The 13,782-nt window shown below is 35.7% G+C and overlaps 1 protein-coding gene across 1 annotated transcript in view; it reads right to left on the bottom strand.

Annotated features, from left to right (window-relative positions):
• Window positions 1–13,782, bottom strand: part of MMP16 (matrix metallopeptidase 16 (membrane-inserted)) — a 183,412-nt gene that overhangs the window by 13,566 nt on the left and 156,064 nt on the right. Inside the window, exon 7 of the mRNA XM_010006416.1 lies at window positions 5,108–5,246. Coding sequence (XP_010004718.1) covers window positions 5,108–5,246 — 139 coding nt within the window. The remainder of the gene's footprint in view (window positions 1–5,107; window positions 5,247–13,782) is intronic.

Here is a 13,782-nt window from a genome sequence, read left to right on the forward strand (position 1 = left end):
AAAAGAAAAAGAAAAGTATCATTCTGGTGCCATCTTCTCGTTATCATTCAGCATGAACACCAGCAGTGAATAATAATAAGAATGTAAATATCTGCTCTTTATAAGCAGCCATTCACCAACTTGCTATGTACTTTATAAGGATTAAGAGGCACAGGGATGCAGGCCAAGTATCTTGAGCCACCCAAAATGAGCAAGTATCAGTTTGCACTACAGGCTCAGCACTGAATTTTTACAATTGCTTTTCTTTGTGTAACTAAATATTGACTACATAAAGGAAATAAACATCTAAATAGTGAAAAAAATAAAAATAAAGACCAATTAAATTTTAAAACCGAAGAAGACACTTGATCCAATAGTCTTCAACTTAATTCAGCTTGATTTTCTAAAGACATTTAACACATGCAAGTTCTCTCAGGCTGCTCAAGTATTCTAATGACAGTAATGACAAACCAGTGTAAATATATTGATGGATTTTATTTGCACAATTAAGAGTAACTACATTTCTCATAGCAAACTAATAAGCTATAAATATATTTTAAAGGTTCATTAAAAAATGTTCCATCCTGAGCTGCCATCTTATGTAATTTACTCATGGCTCATATTTTACAACATAGGTCCCACTTAAAAAAAATGTTAGTTTTAAAATATTTTTATGCCTTTACTAATCTGTATTTCTACTACTGTAAAGATGTAGTCTACTATTATTAATCCAACTGCATACACAAAGGAAGGAAAAATCTAATGCTAATTAAAAAAAAAGTAATAACTATCTAAACTTGATTTATAATTTAAGTCAATTGTTTTAAAATTTATGTTTACTGTTGTGAAAGACAAGAATTGAAACAAATCAAACAAAGCATAGATTTGTGGATTTCTAAAGAGATAAACGATCAAGATCTATCTTAAAAATGTCACTGGCCTAACAGAATATTGTTTATCCTGCAGCTATGACAGTGTAGACAGATAAGGAGAAGCAGGCTAGCAATTCCTCACTAGCAATTGCAGATGAGTAAATTTATTCACGCCTGTCTTCACCTTCCTCAGAGGGTAGACATACCATTTCACAAGTATAAAAGCAGGACGGAAAAACTGGTCAGTCATAGGAGGCCCTGTTCAACATAAGTAAAAAAGACTCCTAAGTGAGTGAATGAGCACAACGGAGATGGAGGGTGTGCCTGGAAACTTCCTTTGTGCACCTGCAGAAGAAACAGTGGCTGTTTTGAAGGAGGGTATTTACACACTGACTTGATTCTCCAGCACACACTAGAGATTCAGAACACTATACCTTACAGGACATTAGATGTTACTGATACCTTGAGAAGAATTTTTGGAGATGTTATTTTAAAATCTGCAAGTAAATGCTGTCTTCACACAAACATCACACTTTTCTGCCGTGAAGAACTGATCAGCCTTAAAACAAAGGGATATGGAAAATGTTTTCTGAGGGGTGGGCATAGAGATATTTTTCTAGTCCAAGCTCTGTGATGGCGTTCCCTCCACCTGTTCTATTATTTTTTTCTCTGAATATTGGACATAAATATTGTCTTAGATATGTGCTTTGTGTACACATCTCTATGTCAGACTTGAGACTTAAATTGGCAAAGCACACTACCTACGTAGCATGTTCTACTTGCTCAACATCTTAGCAACAGTCAATTTGGCTTTTTCTAGCACCTTTGGGAGAAATGTGCTGTTTTCATATATACTCTTTTCCCAGGAAGAAATTCTGTGAGGGAATGGAAGAAATGAGACAATGATTGTTACCTACAGTCTGTTTATAATTGTGTTTCACAAGTCAGCTGAGATACTTGGTTAACAGGAAATTTCGAAGGACACACATACAAAAGTTTCATTTCAACCTATTGACTTTGTGACAGTAGAAAAATGTGAATTACACTGATAAAAAACCCTATCACCCAGTAGATATTGGAAATCATGAAGAGGAAGGGGTAGAGAAGAAAAAAAGCAAAATAACCCACCCAAAACCAACGAACAAAAACCCCCAGAAAAATGGTACAAGAAATTACAAGGACTTTGCAAACAAAGGCAAAAAACCCCTCCAAAACCAAAAGGATGCAAATGTCACCAAAAAAGCAATTGAAGAAACTTTATAAAAAAAAAAAAAAAGTACCTGTAACAGAAAATCCAAGTATCATATGAAATCAGTTTGAAGCACAAACCTAGCCAATCTGAAATCAGAGAGCATAAGCTGGCAATGATGACGAAAGAAAAGAATGCAATATTATGACTTCCAAGACCATAATCCTGTTGCTTATTCTTGCTTAAATTAAACCTGTTTATTTATTTTCCCCACTATTAAATAGTGGGGTTCCTCTCCTCCTTGTGTTTCTTGTACGTAACCTATGGAACTATTGAATCAACCCATTCCTCTAAGACCAACCAGGAGTCAGTCAGCACTGGGAGAAGAGTTAAATAATTATGAAACATGTTCTGAGGTAATTGGGAATGAAACAGAAAATCCAAGTATCATATGAAATCAGTTTGAAGCACAAACCTAGCCAATCTGAAATCAGAGAGCATAAGCTGGCAATGATGACGAAAGAAAAGAATGCAATATTATGACTTCCAAGACCATAATCCTGTTGCTTATTCTTGCTTAAATTAAACCTGTTTATTTATTTTCCCCACTATTAAATAGTGGGGTTCCTCTCCTCCTTGTGTTTCTTGTACGTAACCTATGGAACTATTGAATCAACCCATTCCTCTAAGACCAACCAGGAGTCAGTCAGCACTGGGAGAAGAGTTAAATAATTATGAAACATGTTCTGAGGTAATTGGGAATGAAAAGAAACCACTATGCTTGATCATTTTTGACTGAAGGTCTGGTAATGGACCCCATCATAATCAAGATAAAGGTCTGGTATGCACAGCGTGGTTTCTTTGCTCTATGTAGACTCATAGAATCGTAGAATGTCTTGGGTTGGAAGGGACCTATAAAGGTCACCTAGTTCAACCCCACTACAATAAGCAGAAACATCTCACACTAGACCAGATTGCCCAGTGCCCCATCAAGCTTGAACTTGAATGTCTCCAGGGATGGGGCCTCCAGCACCTCTCTAGGCAACATGTTCCAGTGATCCACCACTCTCATATTGAAGAATGTTTTCTTAATCTCCAACCTAAATTTACCCTTCTCTAGCTTGAAACCATTACCCCCTTGTCCTATCATTACACATTCCTCTGAACAGGTCTTCCCCAGCCTTCTCACAGGCTCCTTTCAGGTACTGGAAGGTCTCTATAAGGTCCCTCTGGAGTCTTTGCTTCTTTAGGCTGAACAACCTCAACTGCTTCAGCCTGTCTTCACAAGAGAGGTGCTCCAGTCTTCAGATCATTTTCATGGCCCTCCTCTGGACATGCTCCAACAGGTCCACATCCTTCTTGTGTTCAGGGCTCCAGAGCTGGATGCAGTACTCCAGGTGAGGTCTCACCAAGGCAGAGAAGAGGGGCAGAATCACCTCTCTCTCCATCTGCTGGCCACACTTCTTTTGATGCAGCTCAGGATGCGGTTGTCCTTCTGGGCTGCAATTGCACATTGGTGGCTCATGTCCAGCTTTTGATCCAATAGTACCCCCAAGTCTTTTTCCACAGGGCTGCTCTCTAGCACCTCTTCCATCAGCCTGTATTCATATCTCTGGTTACCCTGACCCATGTTCAAGACCCTGCCTTTGGCCTTGTTGAACCTGATTAATTTCCCATGGGCCCACTTCTCCAGCTTGTCCAGGTCCCTCTGGATGGCATCCTGTGCCTCTGGAATATCGACCACACCACCTAGCTTGGTGTCATCAGCAAACTTGCTGAGCCTGCTGTCATTGCTACTGTCAATACCATTAATGAAGATATTAAGCAATACTGGTCCCATTATGGACCCTTGAGGGACATGAGCGAAAGAGTATTAACAGAACAATCTTTGTATCCTTCCATGTTCCCCAAAATTAAGCAGAGGGATAGAGATTTGGAGGTACACTGATTCTTGATCTTACCAACTTCCCGGAGTTTATGTCATGAAGTTTATATTATGGCACGAGATATGCTGTATTCAGTCATGTAAATAGAAAATATGATATACTACATGGAACACAATTTTCTTTATGATTCACAAAAAAATACGATTTCCATATTAGTAAAATGTAAATTTCATCTCTGTTTTTAAATGTTATTAAACATTTTCTATTTAGCTTTCCCAATATGATAATGTTTCCAAGGTGAAGAAATTATTGTTTCTATCTCCCTGTTCATGATTTCACTGGTAAAAATGAATTCACTTTTGGTATAACAACTTAATTTTTTTTTCTGCCTTTTTGAAATTTGCTAACACTCTTGACATTAAATAGCTGAATAATTTTTCAAACATCTATTCAGTTTTGTCTTTTCAGAAATAATCTTATAAAACATACTTTACATTATTTTCATTCTTTTTGTTGCTAAATGGGTATTTATTTAACATATAGGACAATTTTCTCATTAAATATAAATTAGGTGTGTGTTCAAGAACTTTAATTTTGAATAACTGCTGATGCCTTGAGTAAAATATTGAAAAGAACTATTAGCAACAATTCAATCCATACAACACGTTTTCTGGAGTTTATGTGCCTTTTAAAATGCTAAATACACATCAATGAAAAAGTGTTTATTTTTTCACACTGGAAACTTCTGGTTCTCATGTAAAATAAGTACAGTGCAGTACAGTGAGAGATATGCAGCCTAGATGCCAAATAAATACATACACATTTTATTTGTAAAAGGAAGAAGAGCAAAGAGAACCACAAAAAATAGAACAAAAAAAAATGGGCTGTCTGAATTCTCCCTTCTTAGTCCACTTTTTTCAAAAGATTTCATAGAAGATCATTGCATTGCTATGTCTCTTATTTCTACTTCCAAATTTTTACTTAATATGTAAATGTTCTGATACTCTGAAGAATAATCATAAATCAGTCGTAGTTGCCAAAATGAGAAAATATGACTCATATTCTCTTCATTTAACTACCAATTTGCAACATGATTTACAAATAATTAATAAAAATAAGCAAGATATGTTCCAAGAAATTATCACAGACAAAAGTATTACACAAAATCCCACTTCTCTTACCTTTAAAGAAGACAAAGTTCCCTTCACTGTTTTCATAAACAGCATCAATGCTGGGAGGCAGTCCCCTCCAGAAGTAGGTAATCTGCATGGGGTATCCATCCATCACCCTGTTGTTTCTGACTCGCCAAAACCACTGATCCTGGAAATCAAATATATGTCTCTTACTTTGTTTTGAGGCATTTTGATGTGTTCAGTTGCTGCATTGAAAACCACTGAACAGCCTGCAACAGCATTCTTAGAGCATGACCTTTTGCTGTTTGCATAACCACATTTGTTTTTGCATTCGTGTCACATCCACACATTACAAATATGTCAGAACTAGTTGTTCCATGAGGTGGGAATTAGAAACCCATGTGAACTGTGAGGTTGGTGTAGCCTTCGGCAGAACATACAGTAGGTTGTGTGAGATGATGTAACTTTCTCAACAACAATATATATTCCCATAAGGGGCCCACCCTAAAACTTGTGGACTGACTATGAATGCTTTGAGATGGTGCAAGACTAAAATAAGGAGACTACATGAAGATCAACTAATTCTGTAAGCAACTTTTTTGCAATGGCTGCTAACAGTGAAATAGTGCTAGATACAGCTGTAACATTACTGCAACAGTCTGATAAGAACTACACTTTCATGACAACTTCACTGCAGTGAAGATTTGCAGTCATACATTTGCAGTGTAATAGTAAATAGAATGGTTAATATTCCAACCAGCTAGAAGTGCTGAAGTGTCCTGGTAAATCTCTCTTAGCTTGCTGCCATTTAAGTTGGCTCATCCCTGTGGTATATTCTTTTGCTATAAGTGACAGTCATACGGGAGTTGCATTGTTGAGGAATGAGGAACGTTCATATTGAGAAATGAGTATGTGACACATTAGGTGGGTGCTGATAAAGGTGTTATCGTATCCCTTCACCTCTTAGAAGAACAACAGTTTCAGTTCATCCAGTGTTTAGATACGAAGGATGAGCTAAGAAAATACTTAATTTTTGCAGACATTTGCACATTTTTTCAGCATTACTGTATAAAACAAAACAAATCCCCTTAAATGACAAAGAAAGTGCTTTTCTGTCTGATATCTGTCACAGTTTTACATGGCAGTTCAGCACTTTTTCTGTAAGTGTCAACTTGCTAAGCAAAAGAGATCTGTGCTCTTACGGGAACTGGCACAGCTTAGAGAGATTAATACCTTGCAGGAGCAGGCTTATGATGAACTGTATGCACCAGCTTTCCAAACCTGAGATCACAGCTGTCTTTAATTGTTTATCTTTCTAATGACTCAACAATTTATAAATGTCCACAAAAAAGTATTAGCCATGTAAATATAAAGCAGCTCAATATATACACAAAAATAAATCTTCATAATATGCATAAATGAGCCTAAAATTGAAAGACTTGTTCTGAGTCTCAGACTTCTGAGAACCTTAGTACTAAGAAAAGTTCAAACAGTTTAAACAACCTGAAAAAAATATTGAAAAGTTGAAATTGTCAGGAAATAATACTACTAAAATCTCTTGTGTTTTTTATGTCTGGTTATTTCACTGCTACAATAGCAGCTTCACCATTCTCATCTAATTAGATTCCCATTTTCAGCTTTCATTGATTTTTTTATTGTAAGATGCATTATAACATTTAAGGAAGGTCAGTACAGCAATTCTTTAGGATTAATTGACTAAATTCCAGTAAGAGAACTGGCAAAACTAGGGGAATACAACTCAGGGATACAAGTATTTAGGAAGGCCTAACTGAAGTATGTGTTCTGAATACTGAAACAGATACTATTGACCACTGTAACGTTTTATGTTTACATTTACGGAATGGAAATAAGACATGAAGACTTTGGAAAATTAAATTAGGAGCAATATCCTCAAAGCAGACACTTAGAAGCATTTTTTCAGCAAAAAAGTAATAAATGCTTGAAATAGATTTTGAGGTCAGATTTTTTAGACATGCTCAATCTAGGAATGACAGGGAGGAATGATGTAATGATAGGTCTTAATAGGGTAAACAGTTCTTCGTCTTCCACAAATTTTGATAAAATCTTCAAGAACAGGCAGTATCTCAGAGTTCAGCTATTGAAGTTTGCAAAAAGGACAGACAAGTAGCCAGATGCAGTGATTTAAAACTGCAGTCTTTGTGACATCTGTTATTATCTTCAGTACAATGGAATATTCTAATATTGTCTTTCTTCACTCCAAGATAGGGATAACCCTTGGTTCTTTGTCTGAATTTAATTGTAGTAGAACATCTCAAAAAACAATGTTCAGTTGCAGGAAGGAACATATCCAGCTCTCATAAAATGTCCACCAATCCAGAAGGACAGTGATCAAGTTATGGGTACAAAATAAACAAGATATTTAAAGCTGAACAAAGGCTGAGTATTTAACTGAATAAAAAAGGACATGAGTACACACATAATCATTTCACTGAACAAAGGTTCTAAATATTTAATTTAAATTTCAAGAGCTACCCAACAGCACATCTGTACCCAGTAAAGTCTGGACATCAGTGTTATAGACAAAGCTTAAAACATTCTAGGTTGGCTAAAGAATCTCAATTTCAGTTAGTACAGCAAAGCAGGTCTTGCAAATCATATTAAGCTGTTACAAGATAAGGATTTCTGTAGTTCTAGTGACAGGAATAATCTTCTTTTGATCAGACTTAAACTACATTGTTAAATACTCAATCAATGTCACTGATTATTTAAAAACAGAAATAAAACCAGAAAAAAACCAAATTTAAATAGTCATGGCTATAATCAATAGTTCACAAACTTCCAAATGTTAAGCTAGATACTGTCAGAGTAGCAAGCAGTCATTAGTCATTACAAAGGGAATCTAGAAACCTGGCTCCTGTTTAGGTGTCTGCAATGAACAAAGTGGGCTTCTAAATGTGAGAGAGATCCTGTCCATTCTCTATTTGTTGCCTGCTGGTTTAAACCGGTCATAATGCAAAGCACATAAAATCCTAAGGATGACCACACAGGGTCAGATCAGGGCTCTCCTGGGCTTATATCCTATTTCCAGGGGAGACACGAGAAAATCAACTGGAAAGATTTCAGTGCTGAAGTGGTCGGGCAGTCGGACTAGATGATCCTTGTATGTCTCTTCCAACTGCACTAATGTTTCTATTCTATGACAATAAAAATAAAAGGAATATGAATATGAAACGACACCTCTGATACACTCTGCCAGTCAGCCACCACTGGTGGTTCAGGGGTATCTTGAACCAAATGTGATAATTTTGTGATCAATAGCACTTGATGGACTTCTACTTCTTTGGACTCCTTCCTAAACACATGCAAACTTAGAGCATCCACAGCTATCTGCAGACAAGCGTGTGACAATTTAACAGCTCACAGTGTGAAAACCAATATGCAATCAGCAACAGTCATAGCTGCTCACTGGTGTTCAACCTTTGTTCACCTTATTTTGTTTTCTTTATCACCAAGCACAGTAACACTTTGACTGCAAGATCTCTAATACAAGATCTTTGTTGCTTTACATTAAACACACCTTGTAGACTAAATCCTTTTGTCTGTTTTCAGAAAACCTTTCTATACTGTAACACATTTGGTCAATATTAAGGATAAAGGGTCTGTAATTTGAAATATTATCTTCCTGGGTCATTGCCTTTCATGTCTAAAAATTGAATTCTGAAGCATAATTGTGAACACTATATACCATGCACTCTCTTTTGTTTATGGAGTCCAGCAGACTCCTTGTTTTCCTGGTCTGTTTTCAGTAGATGTACATGACACTGCAATAATCATGAACAATGGGGAAATTCTCATTAGCAATGACCCTACAGGTTTCCACAGAACTAAAATTTCCAAAATGTATAATTTTAGCATATTTACTGTCTTATTTAAACAGACAGAAGAAGGCATGTGATTTGCAAACTGATGCATTTTTTTAGAGATATCCAGACTGACAAGAATCAGCAAATATCTAGAAATGTCTGAGAGAAGAACTGGAAATTTGGATCATTTAAAAGACTGGGCAAGGTATGTGTTGGCAGAAGCTGATAGAATAATTTGTTTATGTAAATTAATTTTCCTAGCTGGCTTCCCTATGAACATACTGGACTCAATGGTTTCAGACTGCAAGAGCTCAAACTCTGGTAGTCAAGAAACTCTAGCATGTGGCTGCAAAGTACATCCAGGATATTTCTGAAGTATCAGATGGGATAGGCTTTGCTTATAGAAATAATGGATTGTTTCAGCACCTGTAGCTAAATGTAATTATCTTAAACAATGCTATATTTACCAACAATTTTATGATCTACTTTTTTTATAAACAGGTTCAATTACTGAAACATGTTTCCAACACAGTTCAGGTGTTATTGAAACTGGAAAGAAGCACAGCCCAAGAGAATGTGTATTCATGCTAAGAAAGCTCTTTCACACTTGAAGTAAATAGCTTGAAGCAGTTTCTCTGACAAAACACATCTCAGTGTATTTGGTTATACTGAATAAACACAATTTTGTCTCTTTTGAGAAATACAATGTATTGAAAAAATGTCTTTCCCACTATACTGGTTAAATATACTCGTAGTTATTTTATTTTCCCCAAATACATTAACTCCTTCAGGCAGGTTGAACACATGACTTGTCACATGCACTCCACTTCCAAGCCAGCAAACACACACATTCGATGCATTGCTTTCAGTGCCTTTCCTTTCTGGCTAGCAAATACCTTTTCCTAAACATCTGTAGCTACCCAATATATATACTCCAAATATATGGATCAGTCCTGTACATCTGGGATCTTGCATAATCATGGTTCATGAAGTATTATGATTATAGTAAAACTATAATTTAATGTACTAAGTAAATTAAACTCTGACAACTATTCCCAGTTCAAAAAGCAGAACTGAAACAAACAAACAAAAAATCAAACTTGAAAAGTGAGAAAAGTTAGGCATTGACTAAGGGGAGACTGTAAGCTGTTTCAGAAACACTATTGTGGATAAAGAGTATTAGTAGAATGAAAAAGCAGGAGAAGTCACTCAAACTGAGTGTTACAAAGTTTGTTTTATTTAGAAGAAAAGCATTTTAGACAAAACAAACTGAACAGAGGTTGTACATAAATCATTCCGCACTGTCAGTGAATGCTCTAGGAATTTTTCCTGTGCATATGTAACTCAGAGATCTGATGATGATGGGGCTAAAATTAAGAGCATCGTGTATGTTAATAGCAAATACCTTCCTAATAAAAGCACTGCTTTATTAACAACTTGGCAAATCTTGAATGGGAGAGTGTATTTCTGTAAAAAAAAATAAATCTAGTTTATAATGCATAATTTTCATACCTACTGTTAAATTTCTCCTCCTAATCTTACAACAAACAGATTTTAAACTTTTAGTGATTGTGTTAAATTGTTCATTTCTGATTCTATGAATTCTTTTAGAATCTGTACTCGTGAATACTTAATTTGTTTCAGTATTTATTCTGACCTTAAACATCTCTAAAATTCCTTAAGGGAAACAATCGATGGGTAGAAGAATTTAAAGCAATCTCCAGATATTTCAGGTCATCCATAATACACAAACTAGTGAGGAGTTTTTAGTGCAAAATTAATGGAGCTTTCTTCTCTCAGCACCTCATTTTCTCCTGCATCTCTGAACCAACAGCAATTGCCAATAATAAAACTAATTTGTTGCAAGATCTCTAGAGCTCTGCCTTTTATTTTATGCCTAATAAACTCTATCTACAATTCTGTAATTACATGTGACGCTTTGTCTCAGACATACAAATGACACCCACTAAAAATAGAAAGACTGCCCAATGCAATACACATTCTACAAAATTTACAAAGAGCTAGAAAGAAGAAAAAAATTGGAAACGATTCAGGCAGTAACTTTTTTAACTACTTGGAGGCGAAGATTGGGCTGACTTTAGCAGAAATTAGGAATTGTGCTGATTTTACAAGAAATCTTAAAATTCACTGTAGGCACACAAGGCTGGAAAAGGTTTAAGGCAGACAGTGGGATAGGTGTAAAACAAAGACAAATCATAACTGTAAATTACACTATTTTGGCTATGAATATACAAATATGTGTGAAACACTCAGTAATTTGTGAAATACCTGTGCACTGTATATCAAATATCTCTGTGTGAATCTCTCTCAGTCAATATTGAGATGCTGACTTGATGTTAAAGTCTCTCTATATGGTGCCGTTAAGGGTACTATACCAGCAAAATATGTAATGAGATAAAAAAACTGAAAAATGTAATATACACAGCTACTAGAGAAAGAAGTTTCACTGTGGCTAAATTCCACAAGGTCATATTTCAATTAAAAAAAAAAATAAATAGAAAAAGCAAATACAATATTTCTGTTCTAAATCAATGTTAATCAAATGTTGAATTCCAATTAATGCTGTAAAAATATCAATGACAAAACACATCAAGATTTTGCATTGGGTCATCTTTTCCCAAAACTTTCATCTGACCACGTGCAAAAGCAAGCCTGTGTCAATGGAAGATTAAACGTAGCCAGCAACTATGCAAAGCAGGAGCAGCAGACTGAAACATTCAGACAAATGAATATCTCCTTTTTTTTTTTTCAAACTGAGTATTGCAAAAACAGGCAGTGGTAAATAACATACTGAGCTCTTTAATACCTTTAAAATATGAAAATATTAACATATTCTTTTAATTATTTAATATGTTCCAGTAGCGGACAGAGAAACCTGCCACAGGAGAGAGCCTGTAGAGACTACATTTCAAGACTATGATTCAGGAATGAATTAAGCTCCCCTACTACTATATTATGGGAGTATTAAGAAACTTTTTTTTTCATTATAGAGTTTTCAAGGAAACTTAGAGATTAGCCATACTCCAGTTCCTACTTAGTTCCACAGCAAAAGCCACTTGACTCTAATGAGACTGGAATCATGCATTAAATGGATGCTACAAATCTAGCTCATTTTAGGAAACAATTAACAAAATGAGCTATTCTGTACACACAGACTACTTCAGCTAACAGATTCACATTAAGAACAAACAAAGCTCCTTTAATACTATAAAGGACTGTTACCTGTTCATTAGCAGATGAACATATAATGCATTGAAGATTACTTATTTGAACTTCTAGAAACAATTAATCTTTCCTAATGTGTTGGAGACAACACCATGGTTGCAATAAGGGTAAAACTGTATTCTGAGTACTACTGTGAGAATATCGAGCATTTAACACCCCTTGGGAAAATCTCAGCACCTCTTATGTTGAGGTGCCAAACCTCCAGATCACCACCTCACTGGAGATAAAACCAACACTCTGGATTCAAATCTAAGGTATGCAAAAACATCACCAAATGCTACTGCTGGATGCTGCTTCCTAACATTCTCAAACAAGGAATGTATTTCCTTGATGCAACTTATTAACCACTGTTAATTACCATTTAACGCTGGCATCTAATCAGACACTGAAGCACAAATTAAAGGAATTGTTTGTTCTGGTCTTCCTCTCTTTTTTAACAACATGTTAATGCTACCCAACATGATGAGCAAAAGAACTAATGACTGTGACTCAGAGTAGAAGAAAGTAAAAACCTGTTAAACTTACCTATTTGTTGTTTATGGGAAGTGCTCCACTGAACCTGTTTTACATTCTCTCTTAAAACAGACCCAAGCGACTTACAGGAAAAGTTCAGTGGTGTAAATACATTTTGAAGCAAAAAAATAATTATATTCTGTAGGGAATCTTTGTTAAGAAATAGCATATATTTTTCTAGTGTCTGTTTTTACCTGTTTTCTAATGTAACTGGCAAAGTAATGTCAAGTAATTTATTCAAGGTCAAAAATGGCTCTGTTTATGTTAAAATCTAACTACTTGGCTTCATATTTGGAATATTCTATTGTTCTGAAGAGCCTCTTATGCCCACTTGAGATATGTGCAAAACTGTTTTTCAGTGCTCATGCTGAAATCTCTCACTAAGCTTTTCTGTTGTTTTGTTATTGTTTTGTTTGTTTGTTTGTTTTTGTTGGTGTTTTGCTTGGTTTTGTTGTTTTACTTTTTTGGGGTTTTGTTCTTTGGTTTGGTCTGGGTTTGTCTTTTTTTTTGGGGAAAAAAAATAAATGCTACAGTATTCCAGAAATTAATAAACTGTTTTATAGATCTCCTTCATGGACATTATAGACAAGAAAATTGTAATGTGCACTCTTTCTCATAATAAGTCTGATTCTGGTTTATGCACCAGGATGAGAGGATATAACAAGAGGAACTACAACTGAAGCTGGAGAAAAATATTTCTTTTACATTCATCATCAAATTCTAAAGTATGGTCGATCAGCCAAAACACTGGTAATCACTTTGAAACCTCACCTGACTTTTGGTAGCAATTTCAATAAAGTATTACCAGCTGCACCCCAGCTTTCCTGCTTGTAGTGCTGCACAGTGGTAGATCCAAGATGCAGATTTTCTCCTCCTTTTTCTTTGAATTTCTTCTTTTCTCTATAAACTTCCTTCTTTTACACTTTCTGTACTTTATCCATTTGTATCGGGTGTCAGTGCCTGGGAGAGGCTGTGCCCTGCGCTGGACAAAGCTGGTTCCAGTTGGTTCCAGCCTACTCCAGCCAGTTCCAAAGGACCCACCACAGGATACAACTGAGCTCCTCACCCACACTGCTGCTGCCTCTGTGGTAACTTACTTGACCAAATGTAAAAGCATCG

Source organism: Chaetura pelagica, unplaced genomic scaffold, assembly GCF_000747805.2.
Source record: "Chaetura pelagica isolate M959 unplaced genomic scaffold, ChaPel_1.0 scaffold76, whole genome shotgun sequence".
NCBI lineage: Eukaryota > Metazoa > Chordata > Aves > Apodiformes > Apodidae > Chaetura > Chaetura pelagica.